This window comes from Primulina tabacum, chromosome 13 (assembly GCF_025594145.1).
Source record: "Primulina tabacum isolate GXHZ01 chromosome 13, ASM2559414v2, whole genome shotgun sequence".
NCBI classification, from domain to species: Eukaryota; Viridiplantae; Streptophyta; class Magnoliopsida; order Lamiales; family Gesneriaceae; genus Primulina; species Primulina tabacum.
The window spans coordinates 34,769,880-34,789,934 of NC_134562.1; the positions used below are offsets into that span (position 1 = coordinate 34,769,880).

Consider the following 20,055-nt stretch of genomic DNA (forward strand, 5'->3'; position numbering starts at 1 on the left):
GATTGACTTGATAGTGAAAAAAATTTCTAAGATTTATAAATTTATTTTTAAATTTTGTATGTTTTTTGTGTGGTTAGATTTATGGATTGGTTTAATATAATTAAAATTATGGTAAAAACTAAAAAGATTTTTTAAGCATAGTCTCGTAAATACTAATTGAACCCATTTAAACATCATACACTCGCACTCCCATAGTATAAAGTAGATTCTCTTCTAATTACGTATGCATGTACACAGAGTCAAAAAAAGACCGCTGAACAAAGAATTTAATTAAAAATGATCATTTTCCTTTCACCAAATCGTAAATAAATTAAGTGACCCGCCACCACAATTTAAAAATATACATCTTCAAAATTTTCTCAAACTGCAACACTTTCACGTACAATATTTAGTATAAATAGAGGAAGATCTGTGGATAGAGGATTATCAAAGGCAGACATGAAATCTGAGCTCCAGAAACTCGGAGGTTCACTTAAGGTGGCTAGTGTGCAAGAACTGGCCAAGGAGATATCGACCACCATCCCGAAACAATATGTTCGTTTCGACGAAAAGGAGTCGATTTTATCCAATGTTTCTTTCTCGACTGAGATTCCAGTTATTGATATGCAGAAGTTGGACGGAGATTCAAAGGTGGAGCTTGATAAGATGCATAATGCATGCCGAGAATGGGGTTTCTTTCAGGTATATTAATGTTTTATTGTATATATTATAGGGACTAACTTTGGTATCATGTTATGTTTTGTTATTTAATATCAGATAAACCGTAATTTCATATGGTACGTAGTATTGAAAAAAAAAACTTTATATATCGATTTTGTACTTTTATTTAGTGTATTTTCAATAACGTACGGCATGTTTCTTTGATTTTGATATCATGGCAGTTGATCAACCATGGAGTGAGCTCTAAAGTGGTGGAAAACATGAAATTGGGAATGCAAGAATTTTTCCTTCTGCCTATGGAAGAAAAGAAGAGGTTCAGTCAAGAAGAAGGAGACGTACAAGGTTACGGGCAAGTCTTTGTTATTAAAGAAGAACAGAAGCTTGACTGGGGGGACATGTTCTACGTCGTCACCTTGCCAAAATATTTGCGAAAGAAGCGCTTGATTCCAGAGTTTCCACACAAACTCAGGTCTCCATTTTTATTCAGTTTCGATTATTGAAATAGACGTACAAAAACTAACTCCGTATATATAATATATATCCTCGTTTAAAAAATGTATTCAGGGATGCAATTGATGCTTATGCGGAAGAAATATATATCCTAGCCAAGAAGATTCTTTACCTGGTCGCAGGACCTCTGAATATGAAAGAAGAAGACATGAAAGTGCTATTTGAAGAGGGTTTGCAGGCTATGAGGATGAACTACTATCCTCCATGCCCACAGCCGGAGCTCGTCACCGGCCTAAGCCCTCACTCCGACTACATTGGCCTGGGAATTCTTTCCCAAGTCAATGATGTTGAAGGCCTACAGGTCAAGAAAAATGGGGTTTGGATCCCCGTTGCTATTCTTCCTGATGCATTTGTTATCAATGTCGGAGACATTTTGGAGGTACACATGCATTATGCCTTCCACTAGCTAGGAATCATGCATGTATATATACAAGCTTGATCTGAATTGCGACTTGAGGTCTTCTAGCTCCAATGAACCATATATATATATACACTTTTGAACAAACTGAACAATCGGGAATCTATGTAATCATTCAATCGCCTAGCCCAGTTAAGTTTAAATTTGATTTTAAATATGAATTTGTTAATTAGGTAACTACATTTCTTGACAAATGACAGATGGTGACGAATGGTGCATACGAGAGCATCGAGCATCGAGCAGTAGTGAACACCGAACAAGAGAGGCTGTCCTTGGTCACATTCATGAGCCCTAAACTGGAAGGCGATTTCGGTCCAGCTCCAAGCCTTGTAACCCCACAGACTCCCGCAAAATTCAAGAGAATTGGCCTTGCTGATTATATCAAGGGACTGTTATCTCGGGAGCTTGACGGGAAATCATACTTGGACACCTTGAGAGTTTAAAATAATCTATGTTTGCTAGCCATACAAGGTGTCATATATATAATATGTGTGGTGTAGCCATCGCAGCTAATGCATCATGACTTACATGTATATATGTATATATACACGTGTTAGTCATGATGTATATACAATAAGTGTCTGCTGATATAAATAAATTGGTTTTGCAATAATCCCATGAGGACTGATCGGCCCAGATAATTTATATAATTGATTAAAACTGTTGGAGATAATAGTTTTTGCTCCACCGTATAACTTCCACAAAGGGACAATTCTCCATATATAATATTCACGAGAAAGAAAAAAGGTTGTCAATACAGTTGGGTTTGGATATGGTTGAAGTGTGTATTAAAAATATTTCTGAACCTGAGTCCGAACTCAAGCCCGTGCCTGAGGCGAAGCATATGAGACGATCGCCTCACCTACACCTCAAGGGAGGCCAAAAAATTTAACTATCTTCAAATAAATCAAAAACTAATATTTATTCAGTTATATGTTCCAGTACTTTTAAACATAAAATGACTTCATTTTTAAAATATATATATATTGGTGTCTATATACACAAAGTAATTATATTTTTTTCATCTGTTTCAATTTGATATCATCGTAAACAGTTTAGGTAATCGAAATTTAGACTTCAATTATTAAAATTTGGTATTGAAAATTTCTAATTAATTTGTTTCGAAGTCAAAGTATCTATGCGGTGTTCTGAGTTGGTAGGATCGAATATGTGTTTAGAGATGGGTGAATGAATACTTAAAAAAAAATTCGGAAACTTGAGTTATTCTCGAGCTGAACTTAATAGTGGTTAGCTATTAAAAACCTTTTTCTCGATAAGCTAGATGCAACTGAACACTTGAAAAGTCTTTTTCAAAGAGCGAAAAGGTCATGCTGGATCTAGTGAATGATTATATTCGATTAACTTCGGAATGAATAAGTTAAGATAGCAAAAAAAGTACATAAAATGAATGACATATGTTCTTATAGAATTTTAAATGTTGAATCCTTCTGCGTTTCTTTTTCTTCTATTTGAAAGAAAACAACACCACTCTAACAAATAATTTGACAAAATCAACTCAAGTGCTTGAGTAGCACTGAAAGATCCTTGAAGATCTTATTGAGCTTTAATCGAGAGCTATGTGAGCAACTTGAAGATTGACATATGCTGTGCTTGAGTTTTTGATAGCCGAGAATACTTGTGAGCTTGTTTTTGACTTGTTTGTTGTAAGAAAATTGACGAACTCTCAAATGATTAATAGAAGCATTCTCTCTTTATAGTTAACTTCTTTCAACGTTCAAGTTTTTACAACGTTTAACATTTGTTTTTCCTGATGCAAAAAACAACTTGTCTTCTTACTTCTTTCTCTTCACAGTACATCGCAATTAATGCGCACTGACATTATTCCAAATATCTCAAGTAATAGTTCTGTAAAAGTTGTTCTTGGAAGAGGGTAGGTAGGATCTATCCTGAAATACTAGAACTCCGGCTAGAGACAGATATGCAGCAAGAGATCATTAAAGAAGTCCAGTTTGACTCCTCATGAAGATTGAAGCAGTCCCGCTTGACTTGTGAAAAGTTTGTTAGAAAAATTGCTAAAATCAGTGGCGTAGAAACTAACTTGTAGAGATAGAGCAATAATCGAAACAAGTATGATGTTTACAGTATGACTATTGTGTAAAAGAAAGCAAAATCAAACCGAGGCCTGTAGCATGTACAGTTTCCTTAAAACATATTTGTCCTCTCCGGTATGTGCTTCGAGGTTTCAGCGGACGTCTGTTTCCCAGGATACAACAGAACAACCAGCAGTGACTTAGCACGAGACACTACTACGGCGAACTGAAAACGTACCTTTACTTTATCACCAAGATTTAACGGAGGCCAAATGGAAAAATAACAATATGAAATGCAAGAGAGTACTTGAAAGAGATAAAATTTTCATGTATTTGAAATGAGGAAATGAACCCACTATTTATAAGCCCCAAAATACACACCAAGAGTCATGGAAAATTAACTCAATTAATCTTCTCATTAACTCAAGAATATGAAGAGTCAAAACTCTTCAATTAACTCAAGAATGTGGAGAACTAAAAGACAATCTCATGTTCCTGAGACACAATTTTTTATTCAACCTTTAAATTTTTATTAAAATCTGCAACAAAGTTTGATTGGTCCTCTAAGTATAGCATCTCGAGAACCATATGCAGCTAGAGCATCTTATGTTGAATCTTGGGAGCAGCTCGAACTTCGTAATGGTTGTCAGGCTTGACACCATCTGACCGGTGTGACATGCAATTCAGTTAGAATCTCGAGAAAGAAGTTGTCCGGCTTGAGTTCATGGCATCAAGCTCGAAGCCAAACTAATTTCTTTCTGGTTCAGATTTCAGGTCCAGTCCTATTTGATCCAAGCCTAAAACTCTCAACACTCAATATTTTTCGTATCGACCCATGTCGGGTTCATTTTTTACAGTCCTAGAAAAAAAATGAAAGTGCCGAGGCATTGCATTGGTCCTTAGCAAAATATTACATCACAAATGTTGAAGCATTTGGATTGTGAAAATCGATTCCTTTCTATTAATAAATGTCTTGGACTAGAAAAAATATTATTATCATCCAAAGAAAGGTCAATAATTCAAGTAGAATGATCCTAAAATTAATAATTTTTTCATTTAATTATAATTATATGCACTATTCATGTTAATTTCCCAAACCGTACATGTATTAATATGAGTTTCGGTTTACCCCATCTTCATTTTTCCAACAAAAACTAGATGCACGTTGTGGCATATTCTGATTGTATGTGTGTGTATATATATCAACGTAAAAACTTGTTTGAGATGGTCTTACGGGTCGTATTTTGTGAAACAGATCTCTTATTTAGGTCATCCATGAAAAAATATTACTTTTTATGCTAAGAGTATTATCTTTTATTGTGAATATAGGTAGGGTTAACCCGTCTCACATATAAATATTCGTGAGACCGTCTCACAAGAGATTTACTCTTGTACCAATTGCTCATGTTAATAAAAAAATATATATTAAAATGTGATTGGTACCGAAGTTTCTATCTCATCACCAAGTGGCAAATCCATTAATGTTGTGCAGCTCAAAAGTTTACAATTTGATGGAATAAATGATTGTTTCATTTTTCATTCTTTTTACCAAAATTTTTTCCAACGATCTTGTCGTAAAAACTTGTTCAATACGATTTAATTATCTAATATTGTTTGTAAACTATTACGTTAGCTCAGAGGTTTACTCAGTACATACCCGAGGATAACAATTGCGGGTTGCTACATAGAGTCATGACCAAATCTTTTTTTTTTAATGAATGTACAAAAGAAGTTATATTTCCAGACTCACACTCAGCAAAAACCATAAAAATCTATATATATATAAATTCATTAATAGATTCTGATATTTGTGAAGGAAAAAACTAGTAAATTTCATTAATTAAAATATTACATCTAAAATCTAAAACATATATGCGTGCTTACAAACATAAAAAAAACGGACAGATGTACATATGATATCTACTTAGTCAACAAACTTTGTAAGTAGGCCACGCTAATTTGATGTGCTAATATAAAGGTCCAGAAATACCCACTCACCCATTTTTCAAGATTGTGCCACATTTAATCCAATTTGTTATATGGTGCATAAATATAAAAGGTCACATCAATTTTTATTTTTTTTGAAATGAAATATAATAACATTAATTCGGGAAGTCCCTGTTAGAGTAGATGTCCTGCAAGCCAACGGTTGGCTAGGGAATTTATTGACTCAAGTGAAATAAACAATCTTTATTTTAATATAATTTAACTTTTAATGGTTTCGTTATACTTTATCTGTATACTCATGCAAACAGCATAGATAAAGTCCTTGATTATGCTTTAATACAAATGAATCGTAATTCGATGTTGAAACTCATTTGTAAACATTGCATATTCTAAATTCCTTCCTAGTCGATTCAGCCGCCTAAAACAGGGATAAAGGCCGCTTGAGCTCGAGACTAGCATATGTGTGTTGTGTACTGCGTTTCTTGGTAAGGGCATAGAGATGTCCACACATGCAGATGGGTAGTCATATGATGATTATACCGAACAACCTTCCCTTGGACTTTCCAAGTGGTTATCATTCATCGAGAGGATAAGTCTGTGGTTATGATTGTACACCATTAGTCCTTACGACCCGGGACAACACTGAGGCTCTATATGCTAGGGCTGTGCTTTGACTCGTTTACCGGCTCCAGGAGAGTCATCAGGTGGCGAGGTTGGGTACAGTTGCGACACATATAGGAGCCAGTGCATTGTATTCGGGGATTCACCGCTCACCTACGGGTGTGGATATCCTATGTGATCTAATGAAATAATAGTGCGTGAAATCTCTGGCCAGAGTATGAGATGTACATTAGAGAAGGAGTTCTCCAATGATACATGCGATACCACTATTTATAGTTACCACATAGTTATCGAATTATTATGCAACCCTCGATGAACCAATGGTTGCAGATTGATCGGGATATATGAGATGAAGGGACCGTACTGTACGTTAATCATAATCGACTGGTTCTTGCAGGCACTATCAGTGATACCTAGGGGATCATGGGGCGATGCTACTAGACGCTCTTACCATGATCCGATGGGTACAATCAGAAATGAGTTCTGACATTCTTGATCAAGGTGTTGATGAAAAGAATGGGGCTAAATAAGGGTAAGCCCGAATAAAGGATTATGTCCTGAATCACAAGGAGTTGTGAACCCACGGCTAGCTGTATCCCTGAACCATTGAGGGTCACACAAGTACTGGATTATTTTGTCCCCGTTGAGATAATAAATTCAAGGAGTTGAATTTATAGAAAACATTGAGAGAATAAATTCAAGGAGTTGAATTTATATTATGATATAGTAAATTCAAGGAGTTGAATTTATGATAATTAAATTTTGAGAAAAAAAATTCAAGGAGTTGAATTTATGAGATAGTAAATTCAAGAAGTTGAATTTATGAAATTTGGAGAGAATAAATTCAAGGAGTTGAATTTATCAAATTAAAGAATTTAATTTATTAAACTCAAAAGTTGAGTTTATTAAATATAGTGGGAAGTATGTTTAATGGGCTTGTAGGAGTACAAGTCCAACATACTAAATAATTAAAGTTTTTAATGGACTTTGATTAATTAATTAAACTAGTTGGACTAGTCCAATTAATTAATCAAGCTCATTAATGTTAATTATGGTAATTAGGTCATGGAATTTTTTTATTCTAAAATTTTTGACCTAAAATCAAATCCTCCACTGATTTGAATGGTGAGATTTTCGAGAATCCACAAGCATAATCTTCCAAATATTTTGTTTACTTAACTAAATAAATTAATTAAGTAAATGATGGTTAAAGAAATAATAAGAATATTTTTATTCTTATTAATTGGGAAGATTCGAAACTTGCTCTCCAATTTTGAAAAACCAATTGCTGCTCTCGAAATTTTTTTCTTCTTTTGCAAGGAAGTTTCGGCCACTTTATTGGATAGGTATTGGGTCGATTTTTCTTTGTGTTCTATCTCAACGCAAAATATTTTCTACACTTGCTAGTGCAAGTTAGAAGAGGAACAAGTAATTCGATCGTGGACCGGATTAGGAGATTGAAGAAAAGATATTTGAAGAACGTACGTGGGATTTACAACAAGAGCTACGTTCGCTTATACCGGCGTAGTTGGAGCCAAGTGAAAATTGTTCACTAAATGTATATTACTAAACATCCTATGTATGTTTTTGTTAAAATCGAGCGCCCAAAGCAAAACATATTTTGATTGTCAAAATAAATACAAAAATTTTTAAAACTTCCGCTGCGTTTGGGTGCGTAGAAAACCGAGATCCAACAGTCCCGAGATACAATATTTACAAATCACATCAATTATTATTTACAAAGAAACCTAAAGTCTATGAGTATATGTTCAGTTTCAAAATTTGATTCAAAGAATACATTAACGTATTAATAATATTATGATTTATATACGACCTCGGCGACTCGTAATCTTTGCGACGTTTGTTCATGTAAAAAAATTTAATTTAAATTAATGTCATTTCCATGCATAACATTCAAATAAACCTTCCTAGTAAAATGATCTCCGATTTATTCATATTATTTATGTACCATTACTCCTTTTAAATTTATCATTAATCGCCATCATTATTTTTCGAAAACAAGTTGAATATGGCAATAGAAGATTAGGATATTAACTTATGGAAGGAAAAAAAAAAAACTAAGGATATATAGTTCAAGATCAATCCCCCGTTTGTTTAAAGCATAAACCCTATAAAGATACATTTAAATGTTTTTATGAGACCTTTAGACTTATAATTGAAACATTGCATTGCTGCTTAACAATTATTTTAATAATTTAAACTAGTGTCTCAGTTGGATTATAAATGTATTGTTTTTTTATACCTTAAGACGTTGTTTGATTCATAAAATAAAGAACGACTCTAATCATTTATAAAATTTGAATCAAATATTAAATAACATAAAGACGTATAATAATTTAATCGAATTATCATCGACATCAAACAATATCTAATAGTTTGAATTGTGTGCTTTCATATTTGGGCAATCAAGATTCAATTTAAAAATTGAATAATTTTACAAGTCCATGCTAGTTTTCTTGACTTATGCTTACACAAGATATTGCACTAATCAAACCATAATTCACAATCACATAGCTATATAAAACTCGTATCAATGGTGAAATTTTGGTTAATATATAATAAGAGTGAATAAATCTCATTTCTTGAAATCTCTCTTTTGATTCAAAATTGTGAGAAGTGACGTATATCATTCTCTATCATATGTTGATGAATAATTAAAGTGCTAAACCTCGGAGGTTTCATCAATCCAAACAAGCCCCTAAAGATGTGAAGTAATTTGTGGGCTGTCTTAAATTAAATCTTAATTAAACAACAATTAAAAATCTAGTAATTATATTATATCAGAAAAATGATGACACAAAAATTCAAAAACCCTTCACCAACCCATATAGAATCCGTTGGAATCATCTAGGCCCCCGATAGGCCAACCAAACCCCACCACCACCACCTCTTTTTTTCACTATAATTCACTATTTCCTTTTGAAATCCAAGACCAAATCCAAGAAAGATAAACACACATGCGACAAAACAAAAAGAACCAGCGAAGCTAGAGGGAGAAGCTGTGGTGGAGAGAGAGAGGATCAAGAAGGTTTTTTTCAGGCCACCCACGATCCAGTTTGGTCCACAACAGTTGCCTTCAATCAACCTGAATTAGTTAGATATATAATTATCCAGAAATATGCCCTCTGGTTCTAAGAAGCGAAAAGCTGCCAGGAAAAAGAAGGAAAACCAGTCTCTTTCTAATCACTCTAATGGTATAAAACTCTTTCTTTAAATTGAAAAGGGTTGTTTTTCCTTGATTTGTTTGGTTCTCTCGTACAGACCCATGTGACGTTTAATTATTCTTACATCTTTTATTAACTTTACAGTTGGGTTTGCATCAATTGGGCTTCGAGGGTATCCCTTAAAATGTGTTTCTTCGATTGATTTAGCTCATTTTCTATTGTTGTGATGTATGCTCATGTCTTGAATCGATATGATTGCTTCCTTTGAGCAGTAGTTGAGATCGGATTTAAAGGTCTTATGTTAATATTTGTTGTCCTTGTTAATTTTAGTTATTGATTTCTAACCTTGTTGTTATTCTCGATCTTGTTCTTAACTGTTTCGAAATGGATCAAATTACGGTAGGGGATGACGACGTCAAGCAGCAAGATGACAAAGACAGTGATGTTGGGGAGCTGAGCTCTCCCACCTCACACGACCACAATAGCCACCAAAACAACATTTTGACGGAGGAGGACGAAGAACAAAACGAGAAGGGAGAGAACATTTCACATACTCCCTCGGAAGAAGCATTGAAAATTAAGGATGGTGAAGAGCCTAGTATTGCGGAGGACGATGTTGTTCCAGTTGACAGGGAATTCGAGATTGAGGATAAATCTAGTAAAAAATCTGATGGAAGTTCGTCTGGGAGCTCCAGTAGTAGAAATAGTAGCCGTTGCAATTCAGATGACGAGTCTCATCGTATCAAGAAAGGTGAAGCTGCAATAGATATTACTCCGGTTGTCGAGTTGGAAAGTGGGGATGGATCTTTGTCTGGAGTGCCAGCTGAGAATATAGTCAGTGCTGAGATTGATGATGGAGTTGATTCAGTTGTGGAAAACTTCCCGGCTGAGGAATTAAAGAACATTTCAACCTTGGGCGACAAAGTGGAGACAGATATATCTATCGCCCCTTATATATCGGAACCCACGGAATCCGAGGAGGAAAGACCAGGTTTTGTTGAAGACAATGGCATTTCAATGGTTTTCATGGATGCGCCATTGAAGAGGAAGGACGAATCTATTGAGACTATTGTTACCCCAGATCCTGAGAAATGTGTAACCCAGGAAACTCATGATAGAGTAGCTGCTGACGTTGGAGTTGAACTTGAGAAAGATTCTGGAGTTACCGAGGTACTGTTTGTTTCATGTTACTTAATGGAATATATCTTGTGATTCATCGGCTATTATACAAATTTTTTCAAAACTTTTTTCAGGTGTTGCTGCTGGCTCCTGCTCCACATCCAGTGCAGACAACAACATGGAAGAGTTGTTGTGGACTGTTTGAGGTGTTTGCAAGGTCTGGGAGATAATTCGAGTACGCGATCTTCTGAAGCTTCAGATGTATTAATCTTTACTCGCACATCTCATTCTTGTCAATACCAACATTATAGAAAATAGGATGAAAGTAATGTTAAATCCTTGAATACTTTGTCGCAGAACCCACAAATCATCTTGCTTTGAAGGAATGTGCTTGTGCAAAAATGGGACCGATTTTCTTGATTAGATATAAAAACATTGATACGAAGAATAGCAGGCATGATCTTGAGTTGTATTAGACCCCAGCAGTACGTTCCTAGCATATCATCTACTTTCTCATCGTTTTTGCAGTAGATATACCTGAACTTTTTTTTTATTTTGTGTGCTGTGGTATGATTTTCCAGTACAGTATTATATTTGCTCTTGGAAACTTGTGAACATTTGAAGTTGCATCATATGTAGTTGGTATCTGCTTTCAGTGTCTTGCTTCGGACTTCAGAGTCGTGCCTAATGATGAGAATTTGTTGAGTCATTTATCATAGGTTCCCTTCTATTTCTAAGTGTTGGCAGTTTCCAATTTATGGTTTAATGCAAATACTTAACACCATCGGCATCCTCTACCAAATTGGTGAATGTGTGCTTCTCAAGCTTCCACCAAGCGTCAGTGAGTGAGAATTGTGACTCTTATCAACTCTCCGGCTCAAACGCAATAATGTCGAAAACACAAGAATGATATCTTCGTATATGACCTTACTGTATCAACTCTCGGATGTTATTTATTGGTCTACAAATACTGACCTGCCACTCCAAGATCCTTTTCCCGTATTTAGTCTCAACAGACAGTAAACATCCGGATCAAAATCCAACCAGGATTCGAACATGTAATTTAGGAGACATTTGATTCACGTGATTAATGAGAATATGGATGTCTAATCAGTACTCATCCTTCGTTCGGTTGAGTTTTTAATTCATTGGACAATCTGACAAGCTGAAACCAGGCGCGCATTGTTAGTAGAATTTATATTTGCGTGACTTTCTTCTCCTTTCTAAAAGGTGTGATTCTGTGTCATGTATTGAATACATATAATTATTTAAATACCCTTTATACAATTAGATTGTCACTTTTGAGTACGGTGAATCTGAAGATATTTTTCATTTCTTTCTTTTTCAAATAATTTGAGGATATTTTTCATTTCTTTCTTTTGAGGTATTACTCGACGGCTCTTGTCACTTTCCTGATGCAGCTTCATCTTCTAGGTGCCTCTTGGTGGTGTTAGCTATGCCTGTGTCTTATGGCCTGTAATGCGTGTGGTGTATTGTGTATTTAACATTGGCTTTTACGTGTATTTATACACATTCTTGAGCATTTTAAATAATCCCTGCTGTCCCCGAACACAAACGGAGATTCGTATCAAGGGATGGAAGAATACAAAATCCTTTTACGAAAATGTGAGGTATGATTATGGTAATATCGGGGAGATTTTCGAGAGTAGATGATGGTGAAGAATGTGATGTTAGGTGAGTTGATTTACAATATACTTGCAGCTGGCTTCATTTTTCAAGATTTTGGTCTTTACATGCGTGGAAATTTTCCCGATCAGGCAGCTTCATGGAAATAACCTGAATTGGTGGCTTGATTGACTGTATTTTACTAAATTATTTATCATTTTTTCTTTGTCAAAAAGTCGAAGCATACAAAACCTATATTCAGATCTAACTCAGTAAATGAACTTTTAACCAAGCTTTGAGCATAAGCTCCCCACCACCCCCCAAAATCAAAGATTACTCATCCTCCTGTGAGCGCAACCGTGCAAGCTTGTTAGTTACAACGACATCGAGCTGAGCCACTCCACAATTTCTTTCCTCTTCTTGGTAGATATATTGTCAGAAATTTCTGCACAATATGTCCTGATTCACCAGTCCAAAGATTGGTGGTCACAAACCAAGTAGTACCTTCCATAGAAATGTATTGAACACAACAAAATAATCAATGATCTATTTCTGTGGAAAACTGCATTACCTGTTGTTACTCATCATCAACAACTCCACCTCCTTGGCATTATGCACAAAGACCTTTTTGAACCCATTTGGAAGATGATAGTGTCTAGTCTTTCTTGTCCGATCCATATCCAATGCTGAAGCCAGTCACACAGTAACACTTGTCTAAATAGAAAATGCAGACACCCATAATAGATACCGAAGATTTCAATAAATCTTTTAGTCAGCACACATGTAAGCAGGATTATAGTAACAGAAAGCTTATGAGTAGAAGCTAGCTATGTCGCAACCTGTTCTCCCATTAATTTCTGCCCTGAAACGAAATGTCCAACAACAAAATTAAATGCTGGACATTAGATACCATAGGCAAAATACAGTTTTTACCAATCGACAGTCACATTTTTAGAGAGGAAAGTAGATGGGGAAAAATAATATAATATAATATAAAACAAAAATAGTCTGTATCAGCAATCTCAGCCGAAAGATGGTGAATTTGTTTGTGATAATCACTTGAAAATCAGATACTATTAATATAGTCATCATTGATTGCATGAACAGAGTTGACTGAATTGAAAATTAAAAATAATAAAACACAAAAAATCAATTCAAGAAAATGCATTATGTCAAATCTTGACGTTAGCAAGAGAGATCAGATGGTAGTGCATGTTTTGTAAGATCATCATTCAATTACAGAATAGGTGGGTATGTATCATCACGCCTCGTCCTGCGCATCCCAATCATCAAAACCCTTCGGTTATGAAATGACAATAGAAAAATAAAAAAATAGTGGAAAACAAAACTAATCAAAGAGGAATCAGATAAAAATGTCAATCACCACATTACATCTATCAGTAGATGCAACTTAAGCCTGGGGCGACAAATTCACATCATCACCTTCCTCGGGATACACAATCAAGAGATTAAAATTATTTCCAAAAAAAATTGAAACTTTGACAGAAACGAATCGCTCGCTCTGTGGCCTCTAGAATTTCTTGACCCTTTTCTTGATGATTTTCTTGTCAAGTAGCGGCACCGCCATTGCTACTCAGCTTCTGAACACAGAAACAAGCTTACACAAAGCGTAGAAGACGAATGAAATTCAAAATTTGAAAGAGAGAAATTAGGGTTCTCACTCTCGTCGGCCTCCGCCGCCCAAAAACAGTGTGAGTATGGGTCAATTGCTCTGTGGTTTATATAGAGGGACGTTGGGGTTCAGTAGGGTTTTTTTGAACAAAACACTAGGGTTTTTAAGTTGGAGATATGTGGAATGGACGGTCAGAGATTGAGATCTATTAAATAGTAATACCAATTCTTTAAAAATATATCATTCTATTTGTTTCTGTTAATTTACGCTCCTTTGGTTGGATGCATTAGGTAACCTATCTGATCTCAAATTTATCCAACTCTTAACTCATACTATTTTTCCAATTTTATCATTCTCCTATATCCAAACTTACCAACACTTTCCGCCACCAACCACCCACCGACCGTCGGCTGACCGCCGCCGCCGGCCGACCGTCGATTGCCAGCCGATCCCTGACAGACCGCCGCCTCCGGTCGACAGCCAACCGCCGCCCCCAACCGCCGCCGCCGTCGTCGGCCACCATACCGCCGCCGAAGTGGATGAATAATTTTGTCAATTCATCAAAAGATTCTTAATTATCTCATTCTTAACAATCATACCAAACATAATATTATTTTATCATTATCTACTTCAATCATTGTTTTTATCATTTCTTCCTTAATCATTTCATAAATTTATTCTCCAACGAAACATAATTTTAGACTTTCACTTTAACTTGGTTGTTAACAAAATTAGAAAATATGGTAAATTGGAATTTTGCATATTACTTTTATTAAAACCCAAATTAATAAATATATTTGTTTAGCAATCGATGTCGCGTCTTTCTTTTTCCTATTGTTCGGATCGACCAGTTTTTTATTATAAAAAATAATTAATCTCTAGTTTTTTTATTAAAAAATAATAAAAAAAAACTTCTTGCAGTGGACAATTTAAGCGAAATTGAATTCTGTTGTTTTTGCTCGATTTAATTTGTATTTTTAGATACAAAAATATCAAAACGAAGTACAAAGGATGCATAAAATCACAACGCAAGAAGTAATTATGTTAATAACACCTTTAGAAAGCAAAATGCAAACATTCGTAACATCCTTTGGAATGCATTATGTACTTACCGTACATAACTTTTATTACCCTTTTGCGTTCCAACACTTCATTCTGCAGAATCCAACACACAAATCTTCTTGGGAGAACAAGCATCCAAGCAACTATAAATCCAACAGTGGAACTCGTAAGAATTTGGAGTTGACGGCGTAATGTCTATCCAATCCTTATCAACCTTCTCAACATATGAATGAGACGTAAGAACAGCATCAAACTGAAGTTTGTCTATGTGGTTCACCCATTTCTTCATAAAACTTGTGGAGAATAACATATCGAAATGTTCCTCGGACATTGTAGCATCGTAGAGACGGATTCCGATGTTTGCTTTGCATGAATCAACTAGGCCTAAAAATGCACTACCGTGTGTGTGTTTTTGTTTTCCACTGGTACTACAAACCTGTCAGAGAGAACAAGCAAACAAGTTGAGGGAGAGAGATGAGGAATTTGATATTCATTGGTATATAGCATCTCACATTCAATTTAAATATAATATTTTCTTCTTGGTCACTGGACAATTGCATAAACTAGATAGAACCCAAGTTGTGGTTACATGGAGAAGTTGGTCAGAAGCAATATCTGGATAGAGAAGTAGACTTCTAGAGATGAGGGAGATTGAAAAGGAAACGGAAGATGTAAATTGCAATACATCAACAGCTCATGATGATAAACAATATAACATAGTGTCTCACCTCAATATACTCCACGCCCATTTCACTCAGTCGGTCCAACAAGTCTTGGGATGAAAGTAAGCTGATAAAACCACCTGATCCAATTGGTCTTTGTAGGAATTCCCAAGGCGACTTCATCAATATCTTATGTTTGCCATGCTCATCTAGAGAGCTGCTGACAACTGGAAGTGTCTCTTCTTCCAAAAACCAGACCTGTTAAAAACTCAGACGACATACAGTGAGGGAAAAAAAAGCTGATTGAACGAGTGCTTTGTGAGAATTTTATGTCTCTTTAGTTAGACGATTAAATCAACATATGTCAACGGCATACCATAAAACATTCCCACTATACAAGTAAATAATTCCTTGCACATAAGTTTTTCTATTGCTTTCTAGAACTGGGGCCGACATTGCTCGACATATGTGTAGTGTAGAACACTAAATTCACAGCAAATACTTTACACCCAATGGGGGTATAGTTCGACCCTAGAACCAAAAGCGAATTATCAAAAATTACAAAATCAAGTGTCCAACCTTTTGAGGATCAAATGCAAAGTGGTCATGAAGAGAAAATAATTCTTGCAGAGAACCGATTGAATGAGCAGGACAGACGAACACGAGAGGTACAGATGGACGGTTTTTTACCTGTAACAAGCAAAGTCACGATTCAGATGATATTGCACAATCATGTAGCATAAAAGGGTAACCTTCTTCGACTAACAGCAATATTTTTCAATAGTGTAGTACTTCTTGAGACATCAAGTTGAGCGATTATAGTATGACAGCATTTCTTCTGCAAAACTAAGTTGTATCCAAGCATAAATATATACGATGGATCTAGCTTTATAATTTTGTAAGAATTATAGCATAGCTAAGCATATCGATAGCACCTCAACAAGTCTCTGGGGATCATCAAGTAACTCTTTCACGAGCAGACAAGCCTTTTCAATTTCCTTGGAGTTGACAAGACCATTGTTAGGACCTCTTTCAATCTCCTCCACTTCCTCCAACACCAAACATGTGGCAACCTTGCCACCAGAAGCCAATAGGTCACCCTCTCTTTGCAATTTCCAGTACAAATTCGACAGTTTTCCACCTTGAGCAGAAACAGGAGTGTCAGCTACTTTTAGAGTACTATCTTTTGGTACTGCACTCAAAATCTGTGGCACATTTTGCCTGAATCAAGAAATGAAATAGCATATGATGTCGATATGCCAATAAATTTTTATCCAAGAAATAAATATTTTATTCTTTCTATAAGTCTGGAGTGCTTGGAGACATTAAATGTAGCTTATGCAACAGTACATCAGAGTAAAATTTCAATATCTTTTACCTTATAGAGGGGGTCTCGATATGTTGCAGGGCCTGCTGAAGCAATTTTGAATTTACAGTCACTATTTCATTTGCAAGCAAGCTTGTTTTGTCCTTCTCCCCATATTTAAATCCATAAAACACATGTTGCTGCTCCATTTCACATAGTTTCTTTTTAGCTGCTATCAACTGTCTTTGAAACTTTTTCCTTTCTTTCCATTCCTGAAGCAGACAGCAGATATCATGACGACCAAGCAAACCAAATTCACAAAAATCAAGTTGGGTACAAACTCTTGCCTATGACTTGATAAATATGATTAGCCAAGGTGATCCCATAGGTGCTTTTTTCTCACACCATCTGGTACACCGAAGAAATCTCGTCCGACCAAAGAAATTTATTGATTGTATCATTATAAAAAAATGAGTATATTTAATTTTTAAAAAAAGGAGCAAAATTTTGTAAAAAGCCATAAAATGAGTATGAGGTAGCTCCATATTTTAAATATTATGAAGCAAATGTCTGCAACCAAAAAATTGAACAAGGAGGAGATTCAAATGCAGATAGTTCAAAAGAATACACAAATGTAGTGATCAACAACTAGCCCAATTGTGGAGCAGTCAGTTCGTAATGGCTTAGGACCTGGATTTGAGTCACACCGTGTCTGTGAGTGAAAAGAATAAACAAGGAGAAACCAGCTGCTGGGTATGTGTCTCAAGACGCTGCTCGAACTTAAATAAGTAGATTATGTAGCTTGTTTCAGTAGTAAAAAAAATAAAATTGATTGAACAGAATTGTGAAATGCCTGTTCACAAAAGAAGGAGAAGCAAGTGATACAAAAACAGCGAGAAAGACAAATGGGAGTTTTGACTCATTAGACATAGAAATGCACATATAATCCAACAACATATATTGACAACAACTAGTGAAGTACAAAAGATTATGCCTCACGAGTTCACGTCTTTCTTTCTTGGACCTCTCATGTGCGCGAACGTTCAAATCTAGTAGCCCCTTTGGTGGTGTAATAAGCATTTCTCTTTTTTCAAGATCAACGTCAGGAACAATTGCTTCCACAAATGGAACCCATGCTAAAGGACCCGAGTCACATTCCTCAACTTTTGACACTTCAACCGGACCTGCTATGTTTTTCGACAAGTCAAGCCTGACTTGTAGAAGATCACTTGCTCCAGTATTGAAAACATTGACGACAATCCCCACAGGTTCCCCAGACTCCTAAAAAGGCCAAATTAGTAAAAGGAATGTCAATGTATAGACCAAGAAAGACCAATGTTCAATCAAAAAGCAATTGCAGCCAGAGTCGTCACTATTTCAGTGACGACTAAAGTAGCAATGACAATAATAAAAACTCTATAGCACAACAAATCCACACTTGACTCACGAGACAATAATGAAATTATTTCAGATTACATGAGTGGTTTTGACAAAATTTCAATGTATATTCATGCCATGGCCAAAGCAATAGTCAATAGTTACATTTTCACATAAAACAAATATTAAAAAGAAAAAATACATGAATATTCTTTCCTTGTTTTACAAAGGCATGCCAAAGTAAAACAAATTAATGGAAACAAAATATTTCTTCCAAGAATCGCATAATTCTGATAAAACAACATACCTTAAGAATAACTTTCATCCCAATAAGATCACGAGTATAGAACTCGCCTTCTTCTAGCACAGGCCTATCTTTATCTGTTACCAATAAAGTTGACCCAACAAGTTTTCGTGCCTGAACCAAAATATCTCCCATCAAGACATCATTCCTGAGTCAGAATAAACAATCATACTCAAAGAATAATCCCTGACTACACCTGTTCCACTGTATCGATTTCATTAAATTTTAGAATCCAACTTTGTCCCGGGTGCCCACGGCCCTCCAACAGTTCAATTTCCTGAAGGGTTTCAGTTCCTGAAAGTTTCTGCTTCAACCATCGAGTTCCTGGCTAGAGGAAGCAGTTGTCTCCATTTAGACAACATATAACACTGTGTATTGCATTAATAATTGATACGCTAATAATCTCACTTTTGCACTCAAATTTGTTTTCCTTCAAGGGGTTAGTGAAAGAGAGGCGAAAGAGGAATTGACTGATGATTAAACAGGCTATATGAGCATTATTTTCAGTGACTTCTTATGATTTCCTACCTTTGAAAATCTCAGATCAGGAAAATCTGTGCTAGGCTTTACCCGAACCTCTCCTTGAAGCCCATGGACACCACTTATATAACCAGTCTCAATGAATCCCAAAGTGGATGAATTGGTCCCAACAAGCTCTGGTGCAGCTAAAAGTGGACAGAAACAGCAAATTAAATGCAATTTAATAGCAATCACTGAAAGCTAGACATAAAAAGAAACTCATGTGCATGAGAATTATGTCACCGTACACCAAGCAATTTTAGCAACAACATATTCCTTCTCCATCATGTACAACAGAAGGAAAAAGTATAATCAAGTAGCAAGAACCTCACGGCTTCATAAAAAATTAGAAATTTACCACCGGATAAAAGGTTAGATAAGCCAAACCGTAACTTCATACCTTCTGGCAGTCAGAAGACGATAATCATGCATAATTCAAGCTGTCAGCAAACCAGATAAAGACTAAAAAATCGGGAACGATGTTGAACGAAATTGTTTCTAACAGTATCTCAAATCCCGACAGCCTCCGCCAAATTTACCGATTCTACAAGCATATAAATGACAAACGAAACTAAAAGAAAAGGTAAGAACTTGAGTACAAAACGTTACCAGAAGAGTTGATACTAGTGGAGCGAGAAGATTGGCGCGGACGCGAAGAAGCTAATAGTGATTTGCTGGAACTTGAGAAAACAGCGGCGCAAACATTGACTGGATGATTTTTCGAAAGAAGCATAAATCTCTGAAAATTCGAGGGGAAGGTAGAATTTGAAGAACAACAGAGAATCGAAGTCTGCATTCTCTGGTGGAAAAAAACTGGTCAGCTATTTTCTCTCCTCAGGCTAGATATATCCTTTGAAACTAACGTGCAACAGTTTAAGCACGGAGTACAATCTTAATGAAGAGCTTGTCTGTGGCGTTTAAGCATAAATATCTTTCAACAACGAAACAACATTATTCTGCAAAAATATAGGGTCGTAGCAACAATGGATAACAATTGATTCATGTAAATAAATGGGGATTGGAAAATTTTCGATCCTTTTTTTAAATTATTTACA

General features: G+C 35.6%; 3 protein-coding genes, 4 non-coding genes and 1 pseudogene across 14 annotated transcripts; 2 read left to right on the forward strand and 6 right to left on the reverse strand.

Moving 5' to 3' along the window:
* Positions 1–381: 381 nt before the first annotated feature.
* On the forward strand, positions 382–2,151 carry LOC142522564 (oxoglutarate-dependent flavonoid 7-O-demethylase 1-like). The gene is made up of 4 exons (XM_075626026.1): positions 382–681; positions 882–1,129; positions 1,225–1,549; positions 1,789–2,151. Exons 1-4 carry the CDS (start codon positions 439–441, stop codon positions 2,029–2,031), a joined length of 1,059 nt encoding a protein of 352 aa, XP_075482141.1. The 5' UTR covers positions 382–438; the 3' UTR covers positions 2,032–2,151.
* Positions 2,152–9,089: 6,938 nt separating this feature from the next.
* Positions 9,090–11,826, forward strand: LOC142522277 (uncharacterized). 8 transcript variants are annotated; one of them, XR_012814436.1, is made up of 5 exons: positions 9,091–9,422; positions 9,796–10,571; positions 10,646–10,772; positions 10,869–10,996; positions 11,168–11,826. XR_012814436.1 is itself a non-coding variant. In XM_075625531.1 (4 exons), the coding sequence occupies exons 1-3, from the start codon at positions 9,347–9,349 to the stop codon at positions 10,739–10,741; spliced, it is 948 nt and encodes a 315-aa protein (XP_075481646.1). In that variant the 5' UTR covers positions 9,090–9,346; the 3' UTR covers positions 10,742–10,772; positions 11,168–11,826. The 8 variants fall into 8 exon arrangements, 7 of the variants coding, with proteins under 7 accessions (XP_075481646.1, XP_075481647.1, XP_075481645.1 ...); XM_075625531.1 differs by lacking the exon at positions 10,869–10,996 and having other exon boundaries at positions 9,090–9,422; XM_075625532.1 differs by lacking the exon at positions 10,869–10,996 and having other exon boundaries at positions 9,090–9,422; positions 10,646–10,746.
* Positions 11,827–12,470: 644 nt separating this feature from the next.
* On the reverse strand, positions 12,471–13,953 carry LOC142522278 (large ribosomal subunit protein eL32z-like; annotated as a pseudogene).
* On the reverse strand, positions 12,917–13,058 carry LOC142523577 (small nucleolar RNA F1/F2/snoR5a). The gene has a single exon (XR_012814764.1). It is a non-coding gene; the product is annotated as a small nucleolar RNA F1/F2/snoR5a (small nucleolar RNA).
* On the reverse strand, positions 13,153–13,237 carry LOC142523566 (small nucleolar RNA Z196/R39/R59 family). Its single transcript, XR_012814753.1, has one exon. It is a non-coding gene; the product is annotated as a small nucleolar RNA Z196/R39/R59 family (small nucleolar RNA).
* On the reverse strand, positions 13,330–13,409 carry LOC142523565 (small nucleolar RNA Z195/SNORD33/SNORD32 family). The gene has a single exon (XR_012814752.1). It is a non-coding gene; the product is annotated as a small nucleolar RNA Z195/SNORD33/SNORD32 family (small nucleolar RNA).
* On the reverse strand, positions 13,498–13,584 carry LOC142523583 (small nucleolar RNA U31b). The gene has a single exon (XR_012814769.1). It is a non-coding gene; the product is annotated as a small nucleolar RNA U31b (small nucleolar RNA).
* An 833-nt stretch (positions 13,954–14,786) lies between the features above and the next one.
* LOC142522282 (uncharacterized) lies at positions 14,787–19,888 on the reverse strand. Its single transcript, XM_075625561.1, has 10 exons — positions 19,610–19,888; positions 19,010–19,146; positions 18,678–18,809; positions 18,485–18,595; positions 17,800–18,081; positions 16,873–17,072; positions 16,430–16,715; positions 16,074–16,184; positions 15,561–15,752; positions 14,787–15,268 (listed from the first exon to the last, which is right to left on the reverse strand). The coding sequence occupies exons 1-10, from the start codon at positions 19,794–19,796 to the stop codon at positions 14,921–14,923; spliced, it is 1,986 nt and encodes a 661-aa protein (XP_075481676.1). The 5' UTR covers positions 19,797–19,888; the 3' UTR covers positions 14,787–14,920.
* Positions 19,889–20,055: the final 167 nt, after the last annotated feature.